This window comes from Parus major, chromosome 6 (genome assembly GCF_001522545.3).
Source record: "Parus major isolate Abel chromosome 6, Parus_major1.1, whole genome shotgun sequence".
NCBI classification, from domain to species: Eukaryota; Metazoa; Chordata; class Aves; order Passeriformes; family Paridae; genus Parus; species Parus major.
The window spans coordinates 27,523,061-27,542,386 of NC_031775.1; the positions used below are offsets into that span (position 1 = coordinate 27,523,061).

The following is a 19,326-nucleotide window of genomic DNA, read 5'->3' on the forward strand; positions in this document are numbered from 1 at the left end:
TATTAGCAGTTCTCTGGAGGATGGAATACACAAATGACCTCCATCCAACCTAAGAAATTCATTAACTATCTTCAATCTAAAATTGAAGTGAGAGCAAGAAAAAGGTTGCTTTTACAGTTTTATACACTTATCCTTCTATAAAAGCCTCAGTAATTTATATATTGCTGCACTTGAAACAGATTCTGAGATTCCTTTGGAGAGCATGATCCTCAGTGAGTGTTTTGATTCTCTTTTTCCTTCCTATGTGAATGCCACTGATACCAAAAAGGATTTATGTCCTTGATAATTCTCAGGCTGACTTTTATAAAATCACTGGATGTGTTCAGCTGCACATTGTCAGTGGCAGCTGCAAAAGCCAGACTTTCCTACCTGCCCACTAAAATTTGTTTTCCTCTTAAGACACAGAAATAGGCCCAGAAAAATTGACCATTCCTAAAAGGAACTACACCTCAAAAACCTACAAGAAGGGTTAAAAATTACTTTGGCTATTAATTCTGGTCTACATTAATTTAGTTACACCACTGTGTATTCCCTCTGAAATACACAGTGAAACCCAGTGGCACTGTTCCAGCACCCACACACAAAGACTAACTCTGTGGAAAGAACAGCAAAATATTTGGGCACATCCAGAAATCCTGGTCCCCAAAAAAATATTTCAGAAGTGTTTCATTGCCACACAAAGATGTCCCTCAGATTCTGCAGATGTCTCATCATAAATAGAGGCAGCAGTTTCAGTGGCTGCTTTGCATTTAACTCACATGCCAGAATTTTGACACGAGGCACATGAGGGCACATGACATTCCTCATCTCTTTCCCTTGGCTCCCCAAACTCCTTCCTCCCCAGACCTATCTAATGAGCTGCATTGCTCTGAGGAGCTGTGGGCCACAACTGCTGCCAAATCTCCATCTTCCTCTCCATGAAGGTAGACTCGAGAGTCAATACTTTCTTATTAGCTGGGTCTCTTCTGTCTTATCTGGAATGACGCACACATTGTCAGTGTAAGCAGAAATTAAATATGAGATGCAGTCTCTTACTGGCCACTGCTTCCTGCACATTCCTCTCAGACTTCTTTCTAATGATTATTTTTGTAGTGGCACTGCCTTGCACCACTCTACCAAGAACCTGACCCAGACTCAAGCATTCCTGCAGGTGCCATGTGCCACAAGGAGTGACAGACACCCCTGACTCAGTTTTCACAATGCCTTGCAGGCTGATTGCCTTACACACCACTCAGTATGTGGAGAAACATTTTTTGGTGTAATTTCTGAGATACCTTCTTTCAGGCAATGCACATATCTCAGGACCACAAATTGGCTCCTTATGTGAACCACAGATCCAGCCCAAGTTACTTCCTGCCCTGGGGCACTCGCACCACTCCTTGATTAAGGGTGACAGTCGCTCCTAGGAGTTGCCAGAGCCGGTGATTATGGCAGCACCCATCCTGCAGATAGCACTGTAGGCACTTGAGGCCCTGCTCAGGACCTGAAAGAACTGGGTTCTGACATGGCTGTGACTCACAATCTCCGGAGCACGGAAGAGAATCTGGGATTTACATGATGGACAAGCCATGAAAAGATGAATGACACAATTATCATCATCCTATCCTTCTCCTGAAACAATTTTGAATGAAAGTGCCTGTGGTTTCTCTGATCTAGATGGATTACAACAATGTCAGTTTACACCGGTTATATTCAGTTATATTATGCCAGCTGATAAGAGAGCTTGGTACCAGATAAGTAATGTACAAATCCCACATGGCTTAAGAGGACATACGTTAGACATAATGGTGGTGGGTAGACAGAGCTTGAGTAACTCCACTTGTAAAAACTCAGATACTTATAGTGCCCCTAAGTTGTAAGCCTATTCTTCCTATTCCTTTCTTTTAAAAGAAGCTAGTCTTTTCTTGATTAAAAAAAAAAATAAATATATATATATATATATAAAGAGGTTTGATTATATGAAAATGTACAAGGGTTTGCTTTGACAAGACACGCTCACTGGACAGCTAACAGACAGAAAGACAGCTGCTGACTGCTCGTGGGGGACACAGAACAAGGAAATAAAGCTCCTGCTCTGAGCTCCCCTGCAGTGGAGGGTCAGTCATTACCTGTAACACGAGCTCACAGTAACCAGCTCACTCAGGAGAACATTCCGTGTTGGCTGGGATGGATGTTCCACACAGCAGCCCCTCTGAGGGGGCTCAAACAGCCTCATCCTGCTTTCTTCAAGCTAGCAAAACTTCAGGAGGGCAAAATATTGATGAATTACATATAATAAAAGGAAAGGCAACATCTGTTCTATCCAGCATTGAGGGGATCATTTTTACAAAGGTTCTCACTCACCCACACCAAGCCTATAATTAGACGCCGTGTGGGCAGGTCTGCACCTACTGTCGTGGGACTGATTCCAAGTGAAAAAGGCCAGCAGCGACCAGGATTTGACAGGGAGCTGGCTGAACAGAGCCTGAAAAGCACCAACCCCTTCTGCATTCAGAGTGGTAAGTGCTGAAAAACTGCTGGGGTTTGGGGGTGAACGTCTGTACAAGCTGCAGGTGGGGGCTCTGAGGATTCCTTAGCTTAAAAACAGCCAGGCTGGATGGAATGGTCTGAGTGAGCATGCAAAAAATAACCAGCAGCACTCAGAGAGGGACCCTGGGCAGCAGCCACCAGGCTTCAAACTTTTCAATTGCAGGAAATCCCAGTAGGGGATGAGAATTTCTGGGCTGTGACAATGCAATGCAGCTAGGGAAACAGGGTGGGTTCAGTGGGGCTAAGGTAATTTGAGACCGAATATATCACTGTTTTTAAAGGAAGAACAAAATGACAGTATTTGCAGATGGTATCTGGACTTCTTTCGTTTTTAAGGGAATAGGCATTAAAACACAAAATAACAGCAGAAATTAAACAGGAGGGTAAAACAGGCTACATATTTAAGCATTATAAGGAGCACTGAAAATGTAAAGGGAGAATGGGAATGGGGAAGAATTATAGAGCTGTTTTGTGGAAGAATGTGAAAAATAAGACTTTATTTGGTAGAGTACTGTGCACAGGGGAACTTGAACTTGTCATTGACACGGGCTATTCTGCACTTCAGAGGTGGCAAAAGGCCAACAGTGCTGGTCTTGGAGTTGACTAAGTTTAAAACCAGCCTAATCATGGAGATGAAAAGTGGAGATCACCTGGGGAGGACAGACAAGTGGCCAGGTGGTGGCTGCAAGTCAGCTGAAGGCTCCCTGGTTACTCAGAATTGGCAGACACTTCCTAAAACTGAATCACTTTTGTTGTTGGTTTGTTTTGGTTTGTTTTTATGATGTTTGTAGTCAGATTAAATTATCATAATTGTCTCTGTAAACTTGAATGTATGAATACCATGTAAGGTCAAGGTGAGAACCCTATTATTTAGGAAATCTGAGCAAATACTGCACAGTAGGAAGCCAAAGACTTGTTATTAAATATGTTTTCTTCACTGTTATCCTACAATTACTTTAGGTTGTTCACCAGTTCTAAGACACTGACCTAAACACCTTAAAAGCCTAAATCTTACTGCACCCTCCAACATACCTACTAACATTTTATTGGAGCTCTTCCCACATTAAATACCTCAAGAAAATAATTTGCATCACTATTCTGAGTCATTCAGGTCAATGTCCTAGTCCACTGTTTCAGATTCAGTTTAAGAGGTCAATTGGCATTGACAAAATCTGCTGCCCAGACCAGACAATGTGTGAGCCCTGCCTTGCCAAGGTTGCCACTTTCTATTGGGTGCTTTGGAGGAAGAGAATTTGCAAAAGGTTCTGCACATCTTTGCTGTGCTACAAAAATTGTTTAATATTCAATCTGTGTGTTCCAGAACTATTCAGTTAAGGCCAGTTTCCTCCTGCAGAACTTCACTGTATTTAAAAGCTGGTGAGCAAGCAGGAAAGGAGGCTGGCCAATGTCAAGATGATTTTTACTAGTTATTGCTCATTTGTATTGAAGCAGTGTCAAAAAACCTTCATCCAGAATCAGAACCCTGCACTGGGGAGGAACTGGAGATGAAATAAAGTCTAACAACTATGCTAATTACTCTGCCAGCTGAGTTATCACACCATATCACCAGCATTTTCCTCAGTACTCTGCACACCACTTTTGAGTATTTGATAGTTATTTGATAGTCTGCTCAAGCAGTGTGCCTGAGCCACTGATGGTGGGCTGTGCCCAGGAAAAATGGAAATATTTGTGTGCAGAGTGGGCTGAACAACAAAACTACGTTCAAATAAACAACTAAAAATCACGTTGTACTTTCAGGTATTTGTATATATAATAAAGGATAAATATGTACATGATGCCCATTATGAGGCCTAAAGATAGAGTTTTAATTATTTTTTTATTTTCTCTCTTTTACCATTTAAATTAATGTTCAATACTCGGGTGTGCAATTAGTTCTCTAAATGCCTCACACTCAAAGCTATGCAAGAATTTGCTGGGAGAGCAAGAAGTTTAACCCACAACTCCTGTATCCAAAGCTAACTGTAAAACTCTAGATGGGTTCTCCTGCTTTGTATTGATTTAAAATTTTAACTGAGAGCTGAAGCAAACTGCTGAAAAATAAGAGAGAAATAAAACAGTAGAAAGACAGAACTGCAAAAATATTCTCTGTTTCAGGACAGTGCCATTGATGGAGCATAGAAGTATGGTTGGAATGGCAAGGCCAGAAAAAAATAGGAAAAAAGAATAAAAATCACACATCAAAAAGACCTGAAAGAAGGTAGAGAACTTAAACTTCAGTACTAAAGGGGAAAAAGCAGACCTGAAAATTGGAAAGTAGTATTCTCCTGACTGTATGTGTGGAAACAAAGAATAACAAGTTCCTTGGCACTTCAAAAGTCACTACAAATACATTAGCAAGACTTCAAAGGTCTTTTAGTTACAGCTTTCTCAAATGTTCACCTCAGATCTGCAGACAGTGTGACGGTGTTTAATTCCCCAAACACCAAAAAATAATCCTACATCCAAAAACTGTACTTTTTTTACTATACTTTAGCCTAGATGTCAGTATTTTTTCAGTCTGAGCTCATGTCCAGCAATATCAGTGTTGAAAGCTGGAATTCAGTTTAATGCCAGTAACTGATTCCTCTAAGCCTTCATCAGTGATGATCCAGCATGAGCAATGAGCAGAAAAACCCCTGAAGCTAAAAAGCTGAAACACAGAATCAGACCTTGATCATGGTAAGATAAGATACATGATAGAATAATGATATATGATAAGGTGGTACATGTGGTTACATGATGGTTCACAGTAGCAACAACTGTGTTTGTAAATCCAGGAGCTGCCTTCTAGTTCTTCCAACTAAAGGCTGAACTGCAATAATTACTCAATTTTAAATCTACTTAATCCATGCGTTTAATTTTAATCTACTTAACTGTTGTAGTACTTGTATGGATATAATTTTACTTCCTTAATCAAAATATCAAGTGGCAAAAATCTTCCTAAAATCCAAGTATCATGTGATCTAAAATGTTGATCTTATAGGACTGTCAGTTACTTTGTCATGTTATGCAATTGAATTCAATTACACAATATTTTAACAGCTTTTCACAATTTTTATTTCATGAGTTAGTGGAGAAGTTCTCCTGTGGAGAGTTTCATTATTATGCTTCAGGCTGATATTGGACTGAAATTCCACAGGTCTGAAATTCCTCAGGTCATTCATCCTAGTTTTTTACCTAATATCATATTAATTTTCTGCAAATTATGTATCTGGACTTTTCTTACAAATCAATAACTTAAAAAAAAAGTCAATACTTTTCTTGATGGTTTCTTTTTTTTTTTTTTTAAAGACTATCAGCTATGAGTTACTGAAACCCAGTGATTTTTGAATTTTCAGCTCTAACAGCTATTCCACATCAGACATAAAATTATTCTTTGAACAGAGAATCACTGTGAATTCTTTGCTGTGAATTTCACCTGGTTTTGGTAAAGACAGAAGAAAAATATTTTGTCTTCCTAATTCTTTCAAGCATCAAGTATTTCTCCTTAATTGTAACACCCATAAATGATACATGTTGACATTGTTATTTTTCCTATGAAATCTGTGTAACTTTTAGCCATTAATTCCCAGTTACCAATATTGCCCTTTTTTGCCTCCCCTATTTTCTTCTAATTTCTTCCACTTTACCAAGTTACCCATAGGTTTTAAATTTATTTTCTATTACTTTTTTTTTCAGCATAAAGTTCTCCAATTTTCATTAAAGAAAACAGCAGCCATTTTTGTATCCTGGTACAGCTCACCAGAAAAAAGATAACAAGGTTTATAGGAGAATGGTGAGTAAAATTCTTATCAATTCAATAAATTAAAAATGTTTTTTAAAATGTTAAAAAAATCTATTTATGGCAGTGACATTATTGGTTTAAAATACTGATAAATGAGAAGTCCTGAGATCTGGCCTTGCTCCTCATTAAGGCTCTGTGTGCCTTTCCTAAGGAAGGTGTGTGGGTACATGTGTGGGACTTAAAAATACACTGCAGACAGTCATTATGCAGACTTTCTCATATCTCCCCAACCCTCCACTGTGGCCCATGAGTCACTGATTGAGCAACAGTGTCCTGAAGGTGACTTGATGTCCTGTTGTGAGGAATAACCACTGCTCCACTGCAGCTTTTGTATGTTAGGATGGCAGACTGGGAGTATTTACAATTTATATTTCTTTTTTTTTGAGTTGAACATCAATTTCAGAATATTAAGTGCAGGTTTGCAAGTCTTCTGTTCATTGAGATGTTTCCTGAGCTCAGCATTGAGCAGCCTCTTGCCAGCAGCACTGGGTAGGCTGAGATCACATCCACAAACAAGAAGTTCCAGTTCCTCTTGTTCAGAGCTACGCCTCCTAAATGCCCAGTGGAAGAATTTTCAAGTTGCATGCTGCCTGAACTCTTCTTTACATACTTTTTTAACCTCTTTGCCATCTTTTTATCATTAATATAGATTGATACAGAAAGGCTTCCCACTAAAAAATTATTTTCTACCCAAACTACAACTCTCTTAATTACAGAATGTATCAACATTCCAAAAACGATAAAAATTCTGCTACTCCTTTGGTTTCCCTGGCTACATGATCATTTCTATTTTCTCCCTTCTAAGGAAGATCCTTTGAAGGAAATTACTTATCACTTTTATTTGGCAACAATCTCCCACATTTCCTTAAATCATTACTCTCAGGTTTTGGTTCTGAGAAGAAATTCTACTCCTTCCTGCTGTAATGTTCCTGACATGGACTGTACATTCCCTGGGTGTGAGGGCTGACCATTAATATTAAGAAACCCTGTGGAGCTCTCCAATTCATTTGATGAGCCACAGCAGCTGTGGTTTTCCTGCACTGTCACCAGGTTCTCACCACGAAGATGGGCACCTTGACAGGAATTCTAGCTGAATGGAGCTGCTCCTTTTGGCTAGCAGTGGGGACCTCTCTGTTCCTGCCCTTCTCCACCTGCTTAGAGTAACTCCTGGTCCCTTTCTCTCCTCTTTTACTGCCACACTTCCTCTCTGCTTTCCACTCTCCTCGAGCAGGTTGTTTTCCTCTCTGGTAACTACATCAGTGGACAAATTAGGCTTAGGATCAGAACTGTATCTCTAAGGAAATTTCATGATTCCTCTCAGCTCTGCACTTTGCAGCTCCTGCTCACTGCTGGGATATTCATCCTCACTCCTCTGCCCAAACACACAAACAAAACAAAGTATTACCAAACAGGGACTTCAGAGTTTATTAGAGAGTGCTGTGACCTATCCTGTTTGGCTTTGTTAGGAAACCATGTCATTACAGGCAAGTAATCCCACTTCCATCAAAAACAAGCACACAGGTGGATCACACATCCCTCCTGTCTGACACGTGCCACACAAGCTTCAAGGACAAATTCTGAAAATTCCCAGTTCTTTCTTTTTTGTTTGTGAAAGCATTTTGTAGTGTCAAGGACCTTTGGAGTCCTGTGTTTCTGGCTTTCTCACATCTGTAAAAAAATCCCTTGGACAGTGCTATGCACATAGTGAGATTATAACTAACAAATTTACCATTTTTTCTTAATATATCTAATGAGCTATCCCAGTGGCCAGGGGTGGAAACTCAGATTTTTGGTTTAAAAGAAAAGCAGTATGTTGGAAATGGGAGGTGGGTGCCATAGGAAACACCTAGAAGAAAAGGAAATTGAGAACACTTGAATGAGGGGAGGGGATGAGATTAATGGAAGTCCTGCCATGGAAAAGACCAGTAAGGAAAGTGTAGAGAAGAGGAATCTGATCAAAGCTTTTCTCCAAATGTGGGACCTGAGCTGCCAAGTGTGCAGACTTCAACAAGTTATATGTACCACTGTGCTTGTTGTATCACACCTCTCACCTATCCACCACAGCCAGGAAAAAATCAGGATCCTGTGATCTGATCGAGTCCAGCAGCAATCTGCAGGCAGCATTGTCTGTGCAAGAAATGCAGTGAGCAGCAAAACTGAGTGGTGGGGAAGGATCCCTTCCCACATCCTGCTGGGAACACTCCCCCTCAAGCAGCCCAGGATGCTGCTGGCTGTGGGACACATTGTTTTATGGTCAGCTGGTGTCTGCCAGGACACCCTGGCCTCCCTCTGGCTGATGGGTCCCCCCTGTGCCACACCAATGTGTGAGGTTATTCCTCTTCAGCTGCAGGTCTTTGCATTTCTCTTTGCATTACACTCTTTTAAAAAGGACAAAACCCCTGGAATAAAATGCCTAACCTGTGTATTCAATTTGCTTTAGGTGGTTGGAATGTGGATTGTTGCATTTTATCTCCTTGGCAGAGCAGCAGGTGAGAAATTGTATCTTTAAACACTGTCACTAGAAAGTGAATTCAGATGAAGTGGTACATAGCAGATGATGACTGTTATTTTCCTTTACATGGAAATTGTAGCATGATTTGTGGGTCTTTGTAGGGCAATGTCTATTACAGTGCATGGAACTAATGCTAAAAGGCTCTGCTGTGTTTAAAATTCATTTTTAAGAGCTCAAGAGGCAAAACTGTGCTGAAAATCCACAGAGAAATTCAGAGTCCTGTATCCTACTTCTACCAAGGCCATGCAAAATCTGTCTTTACATTGCTGCTCTTTACAAAGAACTGACCAGCAACAGGGTGCTCAGCACAGCAATTCTAAAACATAAAAGTTGAGTGTAAGTGAGCACAAGAGCCATTTGATCTAGGAAAAACTACTGTATTGAAGTAAATATTCATATCACTCTTTGTACAAGGTTACCTTCATTCCCATGACAGAGACACAATGCTTTGGAGTAGAAGATATGCAGGAGCAATTCTAACAAGCATTTCTTACTAGGATGTTTTGTAAAAAGGAACTGCATCCTTCACAAGCCTAGAAAGTGGTGTCAAAATACTGTGGGGGTCTTTACTTGGTTTATCCTCCTTTACTTGGTTTATTTAGCTTGGTGTATTGCTTCTGTTCCCACTTTAGGCAATACACATAAAGGACTCAAAAATGACCTTCAAAAATTAATTTCAAAATCAATCATAAAATGAAATCCTTAGATTTTTGCTCTTCAAACTGCTTTAGTCTCAAATACATCATCAAGCAAGAGAATCATAGATATAAACAAGTTGTTTCTTCTGCTCTAGGTAAAGAAGTTTGCTACCCCAGGCTTGGCTGTTTCACAGATGACCCTCCCTGGTCTGGGGTACCAGGGAGGCTTCTGACAGGTTTGCCTGATTCTCCAGAAGAGATGAACATCAGCTTCTCTCTCTACACCAGAGAAACAGGAAATAACTCACAGGTGACATTTATTTTTGACATCAAAAGCTGACTGAACCTAAAACTGTTTGTTAACTTGTTACAAAGTCTGTGTCAGTCACCATAGGCAAACAAGACAGAAGATAGTTTGAAGGTACACTAACAAATATACTTTGGGGCAAAACAAACAAAAAAAATGCATGAATGAACTGTAGGACACAAGAAGTTTAGAAGATTTAAAATATAGGTTATGGCAGACTACATTTTGCATGTATTTAAGTCTGAGGAAGGTTGAAGCACCTAAGATACACTCAGGAGCAGGTTGCTCAGCACTTCTGTTGTTGATAAAATAAATCAGAAAACAGCTTCCACTACTTCCCATTAAACTCCAGCATATCTATGATCTAGGACACAGCCCTTCCACACCCAAACTCCCTGAGCTCACATCACAGCCCCTGTATTTGTCTGAAAACAATACAGACAGATAACATTCTCAAGAATAGATAATTAAGTAGCTTGCAGCAATGTGTGAAGATCAGCTTTACTGCATGAAGTCCTTGCATGAAGTTCTTCCAGCCTTTCTGAAGTGGCTAACGAGAAAAACAGGCTGCAGCTTAGAAGCAGAGCAGCACACTGAAGCCAAAGGTCAGGTCAGAAAAAGGACAAGCTGGAGCAGGGATTGTGGAGCTGGTGGGCTGCTCCCTGGAGAAACTCATCACCTCAAGCCAAGAGACACCCTGTGAAAATGTGGCACTTTTAGGTTGCTTCATATTCTGCAAAAGGGGGTTCTTCATGAAGAATTCTTGGGGGCAGAAAAAACCACAAGGGCTTAATTTCTGTGGAAACCATAGTGGAACTGAGAGAGATGAGATTTTTGGTCCCCGAGTTCCACAAACCACAGACTTTGTCCTGTCAAAGCAGAGTCCCTTTAGTCCTGAGGGTATGACCTAGCTGACTTTTTTAAAATGTTCAAAAGTAGGAACAGATAAAACCTTATTTTTTTTTTTATCCCATAGGTGATCTCGGCAATAAACTCCTCAACCATCCAGAAGTCACATTTTTCCTCACACAGGAAAACCTCCTTCATCATTCATGGATTTGGCAGCACTGGAAAAACAGGCTGGGTGGTAGAAATGTGCTTGGTATGAGACACTATCCTCTGATTCCTGCCAGCTGGGCTGGTATCCTTTAGGCATTAATGTCCACCATGCATTTTACAGTTCATTGCAAAACAAGAATTGAATTTCACATACACCAAGGTGTTCCTACTTGGGAAGATGCAGCGAAGTCAAAGCCCCTCAGTCCTCTCTGACATGGTTTTTCTCTAGAGTTTCCATTTGCAAGCCCTGCAGATCAGATCACAGCAGCAACTGAACAGAGCTGTCCCCATGTCCAGACATGGGATTAGACTCCAATTCACAGCTGCTCCCCAAAGCAGCAACTGAACTTTCAGTCCAAGGGCCCTCCTGACTAGTAAAGCTCAAGTTTCAGTCTATAAATACTACCCTGGTTCACCACTATCCAGTTCTTAGAGACAAAAAAAAACCAAAACAACCCAAGCAACAACAAAACCCAAGCAAACAAACGTAAGAACACCACCAAACTTTCTGCTTTTTGTTTGATTACAGAGTTCAGTGGAAAAAAACATTTCAAATATGAAATGTGGAAGCTCCCACAAAACCAGCAGAGTGTACCTTGGCTCTGGCAGACAAGCAAGATCTGCTCTACTTGCTGCTGCTTCTGTGCTGGCAGGGAAATGGCCAAGATGGGAAAAGACACCACTGGATACTAAGTCACAAATCAGCAGCACTACTTCTGTTCTAAAATCCATGAAAAATTTACTCTGAAATATTAAATTTCCTTTCTCTATTTTTTTTTTTTTTAAAAAAAACAGCAATTCTTTCTGGCTCGCTACACTACAAACTTGTGGTCCCCACAGGAGAGGAGTGAGTCCAGGATGCATTATTGTTTCACTTCTGTTTTCCTTTACCTTTAGCTGTTTTTCATGGATTAATATTTGTTATCACTCCTGGCTCTATCTCAAACCTTAAGTGACCTTTATTCACAGAAAGCTGTAACTGCAGACTAACACATGATTCCTCCACTGGAAAAATCACTATCTCTGCAGGACTGTGCCCTGCACCAAAGTGACCAATGCTTTCTTTGCTGGAATAGAACTTTTCTTCTCTCCTTCAAATTTTTTTAAGTCTGACATGACTTTCACAGTTTTAAGCCCAACTGGTAAATAAGACTGCTTCTTATACAATTCAGTTAAACTACCATCATCCCTCAGAGAAAGTCATAGCACTGTACATTTGTACATACACTGTGCAGTTGTACGGAATTTCATGCAGAAATGGAGAAGTTTTTCAAATATAGAAATAGTGTATAAAGTAAAATATTTTTATTACAGTTTTAAAATTTTTTTTTTTTTTTTGAGGAATGATTTTGTCTTGTAAGAAGATGTGTTTCAATGTGGTACAGGCTATAGTGAAGAGTCCCATTTAGTAAAGAATTAAAAACTTGATTATTATGTTACATTTTAATCCTTATTCCAGTTTCAGTTGAATCTCTGATTGTTTGTTATTTTGTTTCTTTAAATCCTTTGCTTTGTGTGTTCCCACATCAGCTGTTGCTGGAAGTGGAAAACATCAACTGCATCGCTGTGGATTGGAAAGAGGGAGCGAAAGGCACCTACGTCAGTGCAGTGAACAACATCCGAGTGCTGGGGGCTGAGGTTGCGTATTTCATATCAGCTCTGCAGGTAAATGAGCCTGCAGTGAACAACATCCGAGTGCTGGGGGCTGAGGTTGCGTATTTCATATCAGCTCTGCAGGTAAATGAGCCTGCCTTGGCCCCTGCCTCTCCTCAGCACACACACCGGGGTTACCACACTGCTGCTTGGGCTTGGAACCTGTCCTCTGCTGCCAGGCAGGGCTGTGCAGCTGAGATGCAGCTGATGAAAACATGATCAGCCCTGGGAGGACTGCTCCAGCCACAGAGGACACAAATGTGCCCGTAAATTAGAGACCAGCAGGTGGCAACGTCTCCATACCATGGTACAGCCGAGCCACGGGAATCAGGCGAGCTCATGCTCACAAGGGCTTCCCAGCATTATACACCCGTGCCAGAATTGCGTTAATATCTCAGTTTAGCAGCACCAAAACGAGCAGCAGCTGCCTCACTTGATAATTCCGTGTTTGCTGTCTAAAGGCAGGATGAGCTGTCCAGTTTTCCCCTGGCTGTGAGCCTCGTGTTCCCAAAGGCGGGTGTTCACATTCACACAGTTTGTGTGTTTGCCACAAATTTGTGAATTTCTGGATTTCTGAAAGACTCACGAGTTCTTGGAGCAGCTGAAAATCAGAATCCAGCCTAGCACTGGACTTGACCCTGGCCAGGAGCTGTTCATCTTAAGGTTGCTTCAGAGCCTACGAGACAAAGTGCCAACCTTGCAACAACCTGAGGCTCATTTTAAAGGGTGTTCTAAAGAACACTTTACCAGATTCTGCCAGGCTACAATCTACTGTTCCTTCCTAGGAGGTTGTAACCTCACACATTTAGCTTCTGGATCTTTCTCCTCTATGTATAAATATCAGGTTATTTGAAGGATGTGTTTAGTTTCTTATTTACTGTCCCTGTTACTGCATCATGTGCAGCCTAGGGCACACTTCCTTCCCTTACAAAAATGCATAAGTAACACTTAGACTTCCTTTTCTTTTCCCTAATTTAAAAATTTCTGAAGTTTCATTGTCAGAAAGGTTCAGCTGCATTGTAAATGGAAACACTGCAGTAAAACGTTTTCAGAGAAATCTGCCACCTAATCTGCCACCACTTCTCCAGATCTGCCTTAATTTTGGCACACACATTACAAAACTTCATGTAAAAATCTCAATCAGTTAGCAACCTTGCTGGTTTTGGTTGCTACAAAATGCAATGAACGTGTCCCTCGTGTCTCCCTTTTTACCCTCAATGCAAGTATAATACCTCAGCAGTGCAAGCCTTGCACAGGGGAGATCTGCTAAAGAGGAGAATGGACATCACCCCACTTGAGCTTGGCAGTGAAAATCTTATTCATAATATGATCACATATTCTAAAGAGGCGTGGAGAATAGATATGTGACCAAAAAAAGGGCTTCAAAGAATAAATAAAGAAAAAAGTAAGATAATTTTTATGGAAGATGATGTTAGGCATTGATCCAAATGGGAAAGATGGTCTGTATTTTGTCACACAGGATAATGGAATACAGCAAGCATATGCCAACACTACAACAGTGAACCCTTCATCACTATGCATGTAAAATTCCAGATGGGATCATTTTTCTGTCAATTCTTAGTGTAATTTAAACAGCAATTAACTCGAGGAACACCCCCTCTGTTTGCTATGCAGAAAGTCGGCCTAGATGTTCCCAGAGGCCCATAATGTCAGACCTTCTCTTTGCTTGTTATTCAAAGCCTGTGTTCTTATCTCCTACCACCACCACCACCACTTTAATGATCAGAAAATGTTCGGGTACTCCCCTTACGAAATCCATTTAATTGGCCACAGTCTGGGAGCACACACTGCAGGAGAAGCAGGAAGAAGGATCCGAGGCATCAGACGGATAACAGGTAGGCTGCTCACCAACATGCAGAGCTAACAGCGTGTTTAAAGGAAAAAGAACTTGCAACACACTGGTCTGCTGACTGGAATTAAATTACTGGCAGTGCTGGAGATACCTGTCATGAGAGCAGACAAAATTTATGGTTCTCAGAAACAGGGTAATTATTACATCTTCTTTCTCTGTTTAGGTGAAGTACTCTTTAGTGGAAGGACAAGCACAGCTAGCATGTTTGTAACATTACCATCATTCACTGGGTTACATCAAGCCCCACACAAAGACAAAGAAAGAACCCTTAGTTTTCCCCATTTGCAGCTTAGGGAGTCCAGTAATAAATCTGTGGGTAATAAATGCCTCCTTCCTAGTAATATAATATGCCATTATATAACCTATTGAAAAAATATTTTACTTCTCTTGGAATAAGTTTTCAGAAAGGTTCACAAAACCATACTATCCACGTATTTTTTATAATTTAGCTTGGAATTCACATAATTATTATAATTATTGTGCTTGCCTTTTGCAAAACTAAACATTTGATGTCATGACTTGGCAAATGATATATTAAGGTGCAACACCTCTCTCTCTCCTTCAACCAATAAATGTGGGGTGGTTTTTTTTTTAGGTTTAGACCCTGCTGGGCCCTATTTTGAAGGTACTCCTCCCGAGGTGAGACTGGATCCTACAGATGCAAACTTTGTTGATGTTATACACAGCAATGCTGCTCACTTTCCTGCAGCAGGTAAGTGCTCCTGTGCCAGGGGGTACCTGCAGGGATGCACGTGGCACCAGGACTCTGACAGCTTCCCATGCATGTCTCAGGCTTTGGAATGTATAACACCACTGGGCACCTGGACTTTTACCCAAATGGAGGAACTGTGATGCCTGGATGCACTGATTTAATTCCAGAGATGAAACAAAGTGATTTTGAAGCCATCATTGCAGGTAAACATACAATTCCAACATGCTTTGGGTTTTATTTTTGGTCAGTTCTGAAACATGAACTGTGAAAATTGTCAACTATTTGGGAGAAAACAGGAAAACAAAATAGCTTTTTGCCTGTTTACTCCTAAGTTAAAAAGGAAATAAGAAACAACAAAGGCTGGAACAGAACAGAGAACTCTGCAAGGAAGGGAGGTGTCGTATCTGCCTAAGCTTTGCTTCTGTAATTTGAAATGGGATGCAAAAGGCAGGAAACAGGGAACTTCAGGTCCAACAACCCCAGCAGGAGACTTTCCAGGCTGAGAAAGGCCAAATCAGCAGCATGACCACACCACCTCTGGTTTCTTGCAGATGCTGTAAAGGGCATCCAACACTCCTAAGACATGAATTAGGTAAAAGCACTGAGTGTTTCCAGGGGCTGTACATGCCTCACATCTGAATCTGAAACTTCTCTTTTTTCAGAGATTTTGGACAGCTTCTCCATGCTCTATTAAGCCCTTAAAACTGTAAAGAATGTTATCTTGCTATGATATCTCAAATATATATATATATATATATATATATATGCATCTATGACTGCTTACGCTATATGTATATGTAAATATATATATATTTTAAAAAGACTATTACATCATAGCAGACCAATGCATGCCAGCTGAAATCTTAGGGCAATGGTACACCATTCTCCAGATAAAACACCAAAACCCAGCAATTTTTCCTGCAACTAGAAATTCAGACCAAAAGGAAATTATTACAGGCCCATTCTGCTGTTCTGTTCTGTGCCTGAGCTGTTTCCATGGTGAGAAAAGTGCCACTCTTGCAGAGGATAATGGGAGGTTATTTCACCAAAGCTCATAAACTTTCTTCCAACAGATGCTACACTCTTTGGGGGGTGCCACCACTCACGCAGCCACGAGTTTTATTTTGCAAGTATCCTCTACCCCACTGGATTCCTGGCATATCCCTGTGACTCATATGAATCCTTTAAGAAAGTAAGTATTCCAGCCCAGGAAGGGGTGAGGTGTAAAGGAAATGTTCCAGGTCTCTGGACAGACACCACTTGGGTGTTGGTGGCTGGGGGAAGCACAGCACACGGCAGTTCCACTCTGGAAAAGGAATCCTGAAGCATAAAATTATGTCACCAAAATATTAGGAGCAAAAATAAAAGCTTGTGGAATTCTCACCCCAAACCTTTATGCAAAGGGAACCTATGTTAGAAGAAACCTACTAATTCCTACATTTAGAGCCTCCAGAATCCTTGACTGCTCTCTAATTTATATTTGACACCGATTAGAGCACCTAAATACATGCACTAATGAACAATGTTCCTTTCATTTCCCCCCATTTGTGAATGCAGGCAAGTTCCCCTTGACTAGAAGGGTAAAACTGGCCCATATTTTGCACTAGAATCTAACTGAAAAATATTTGAACTAACAAATTTCAGGTTATTACCATACACAGGCATCAAACCTGTTCATTCTGCACCCTCTTGGGTGCAGGAGCCATTATCTAAAACAAGTTTATCAGGTTTTGGTGTTATGAAAATGCACAGTACTGCCACAGCTTTGCAAGACCAGAACTGCATCTGCAGCATTAATTTCATAAGGGCTAGCATGAAAAATAATATTCCTCATTAATTGATGCTCTTGTTTTCCCTAGGGAAAATGTTTCCCCTGTCCACAGGAGGGATGTCCAATGATGGGGCACTATGCTGACAGATTCCCAGAAAAATTGAAGAGGGTAGACCAAAAGTATTTTTTAAATACAGCAGCAGATGAGCCTTTTGCTAGTAAGTGGAGAAGGTTTGTTACAGAGGTTCACAAGTTTGAAAAGTGCCTTGATGCAATTTACAGCCATGCACCTGTGCTGCTTCTATAAATAACTGCTAATAGCTCTGAGAGAAAATGCTACATTACTTATGTAAGCTCACCAGTGATAATCTGGATTCATTTTTGTTTTTTTTTATGCAGCTTGGAGACAAAAAGTATTTATCAAATTGTCTGGTGTAAAGAAAACAAGGGGAGACATAAACCTGGTTTACTCTGACACACATGGGAACTCAAAAGAATATGAAGTTGCTAGGTAAGTTAGATTAGTATTTTTCTACAGTATTTAATGTTGCTAACATTAATCTTTCCACATATTTAAGCAGTGTTAACACTTATCTTGCATTGCAAATATTCTGCTTAACATCAGATAGGAAAGAAGTTGTTACTTAAGTAAGAACCATGAGGGCAGATGGATGGTTGTAAAAAAGGAAATGGAAGGCATTTCCATGAGTTCTGTGTTCCTGAGCTCCAGGTGGGTGATCCTGCAAATTCAGCACTCAAAGGCTCTGGGGACAGCCCCAGTCTCACTCTGGTCATCTCCCCATGGCAGGACATTTGAAGTGCTCAATACTGAGGTTTTCATCCTCTCCTTGCTCACAGCCCTGCCCAGAGCTCTGTGCTCTTACAAAGAACAGCAAAAATGCAAATTTCTATTGTAAAAAAAAAAAAAAACTAACAGAAAACCTGAAAATATGTGGAGAATGTGGTTCATTTCAGTGATCTCTGAACTGTTAAACTTAGTGATGCCATTTTTCCTTCTATTTGCAGTGGAGACCTCTCTCAAGATGATGTTTACACAGAGTATCTTGATGTTGAAATCAACCCCAAAAATACTGCAAAAATAGAATTTCTCTGGAATAAAGCCATATTCTCTCTGCTCTGGGCAAGACTGGGAGCAGAAACAGTCAATATAATATATGGAGCAGATGGACATAGGTAAGTGTATCCTACTTAGAGGTCAGAAGGCAAGTGAAAAAAACCTAAGAGAAAAGATGGGGAAATGGTTAAACTGTGTTAAATTGGACACATGGTTTGTAATCAATGTGAATTTCAATAAGAAAAAGGACTAGGCATTGTACTTCAGACAGAATAAAAATCAGAAAAATCAGATGTTTGACTATGCACCAGGGAATAACTGTCTGGAAAAGAATACAGCAATGAATAATTTGAAATGTTTAGCTTTTCTGCAACAAAACAATTACAAACCAAGATAAAGAATATTAAACCTCAAATTGTGCTGCTGGTCACAAAAAGAAGGAAATTCTCCTTGTTATTATTAATAGAAGATGCTAATGATCTTTGCAGCAGGCATTTAGCAAACCTTCAGTGGGACTATGGGCTGGATTAACAACCCTCAAGGTGACATCTGGCACCCTTTCATTTTCCATTGGGCAGAAAGAGATAAATCTTGATTCAAGCATTTTTTTTTTCTTCCCAGGTCAACTTTTTGTGGCCATGGAACTGTGGCATATGGAGATCCTCAGTTACTCACACCCTGCTAGGGATCCCCAAGGTCTGTACACGGCAGCTGAGTAAACCCTCAGTCTTGTGCATGAAAATCTTGGCAAAAAACACAATTAAAGCAAATTGAAAAAAAAAATAGTTTCTCCTTTTGGTTATTTTTAGTTCTTTGCAAACACACATGCCAATGTTTTCGTGTTTGAGCCACGTTCATTTTACGTGTAACTATGAGGCAACCAGATTCCATTTAAAATCCATCTAAAACACTGCACAGTCTCACTCTACCTGTTCCTTAAGGCAAGAGCTGAGTCCCACCACAGTGAGAGATGGAAAATCTGGGATGTTACCCAGCACTCTGAAGGAAACGTGTCCTCAGCACACCCCTGCAGGTCTGGAACACGTCCTTTCTGCAGCCTGTGAGCTGGTCAGAGTTTTCCAGCCCCACACAAGAGCCCTGTCCTCAGAGGACACTCTGGGATGGGGCAGCAGCAGCACAAGGCCAGGTTATTCCTGCAGCAGGTGAGCACAGCCCTTCTTACCTGCACCTGCTTGGAAAACACAGATAAGACAAACCTCAAGTGCTCCCCACTTTGGAAGGAGCTAAACACTAAATCCCTGCTCCTGGACACTGTTTAATTTCTAACACAAACATTTGCAGTGCCCACTGAAACTCCTCAAGAGAAACTCTGAGTAACCAGGCTTAGCAAAACCTGAGCATTTCACATTAGAAATGAACATTGCTGCTCTGCAAAGCATGGCAGGAGTGAGC

At 40.7% G+C, this 19,326-nt stretch overlaps 1 protein-coding gene across 1 annotated transcript; it reads left to right on the forward strand.

Annotated features, from left to right (window-relative positions):
• Positions 1-2,390: 2,390 nt before the first annotated feature.
• Positions 2,391-18,698, forward strand: LOC107207147 (pancreatic lipase-related protein 2-like). Its single transcript, XM_015633891.1, has 14 exons — positions 2,391-2,498; positions 6,208-6,304; positions 8,754-8,802; positions 9,619-9,773; positions 10,747-10,872; positions 12,360-12,494; positions 14,230-14,338; positions 14,951-15,067; positions 15,148-15,270; positions 16,141-16,259; positions 16,927-17,056; positions 17,238-17,349; positions 17,865-18,032; positions 18,535-18,698. The coding sequence occupies exons 2-14, from the start codon at positions 6,302-6,304 to the stop codon at positions 18,596-18,598; spliced, it is 1,410 nt and encodes a 469-aa protein (XP_015489377.1). The 5' UTR covers positions 2,391-2,498; positions 6,208-6,301; the 3' UTR covers positions 18,599-18,698.
• Positions 18,699-19,326: the final 628 nt, after the last annotated feature.

Coding starts and splice junctions, on each gene's coding strand:
- LOC107207147 (XM_015633891.1), top strand. Junction 15,271..16,140: donor TTTTGAAGCCATCATTGCAG/GTAAACATACAA, acceptor TTCTTCCAACAG/ATGCTACACTCTTTGGGGGG. Junction 16,260..16,926: donor CATATGAATCCTTTAAGAAA/GTAAGTATTCCA, acceptor TGTTTTCCCTAG/GGAAAATGTTTCCCCTGTCC.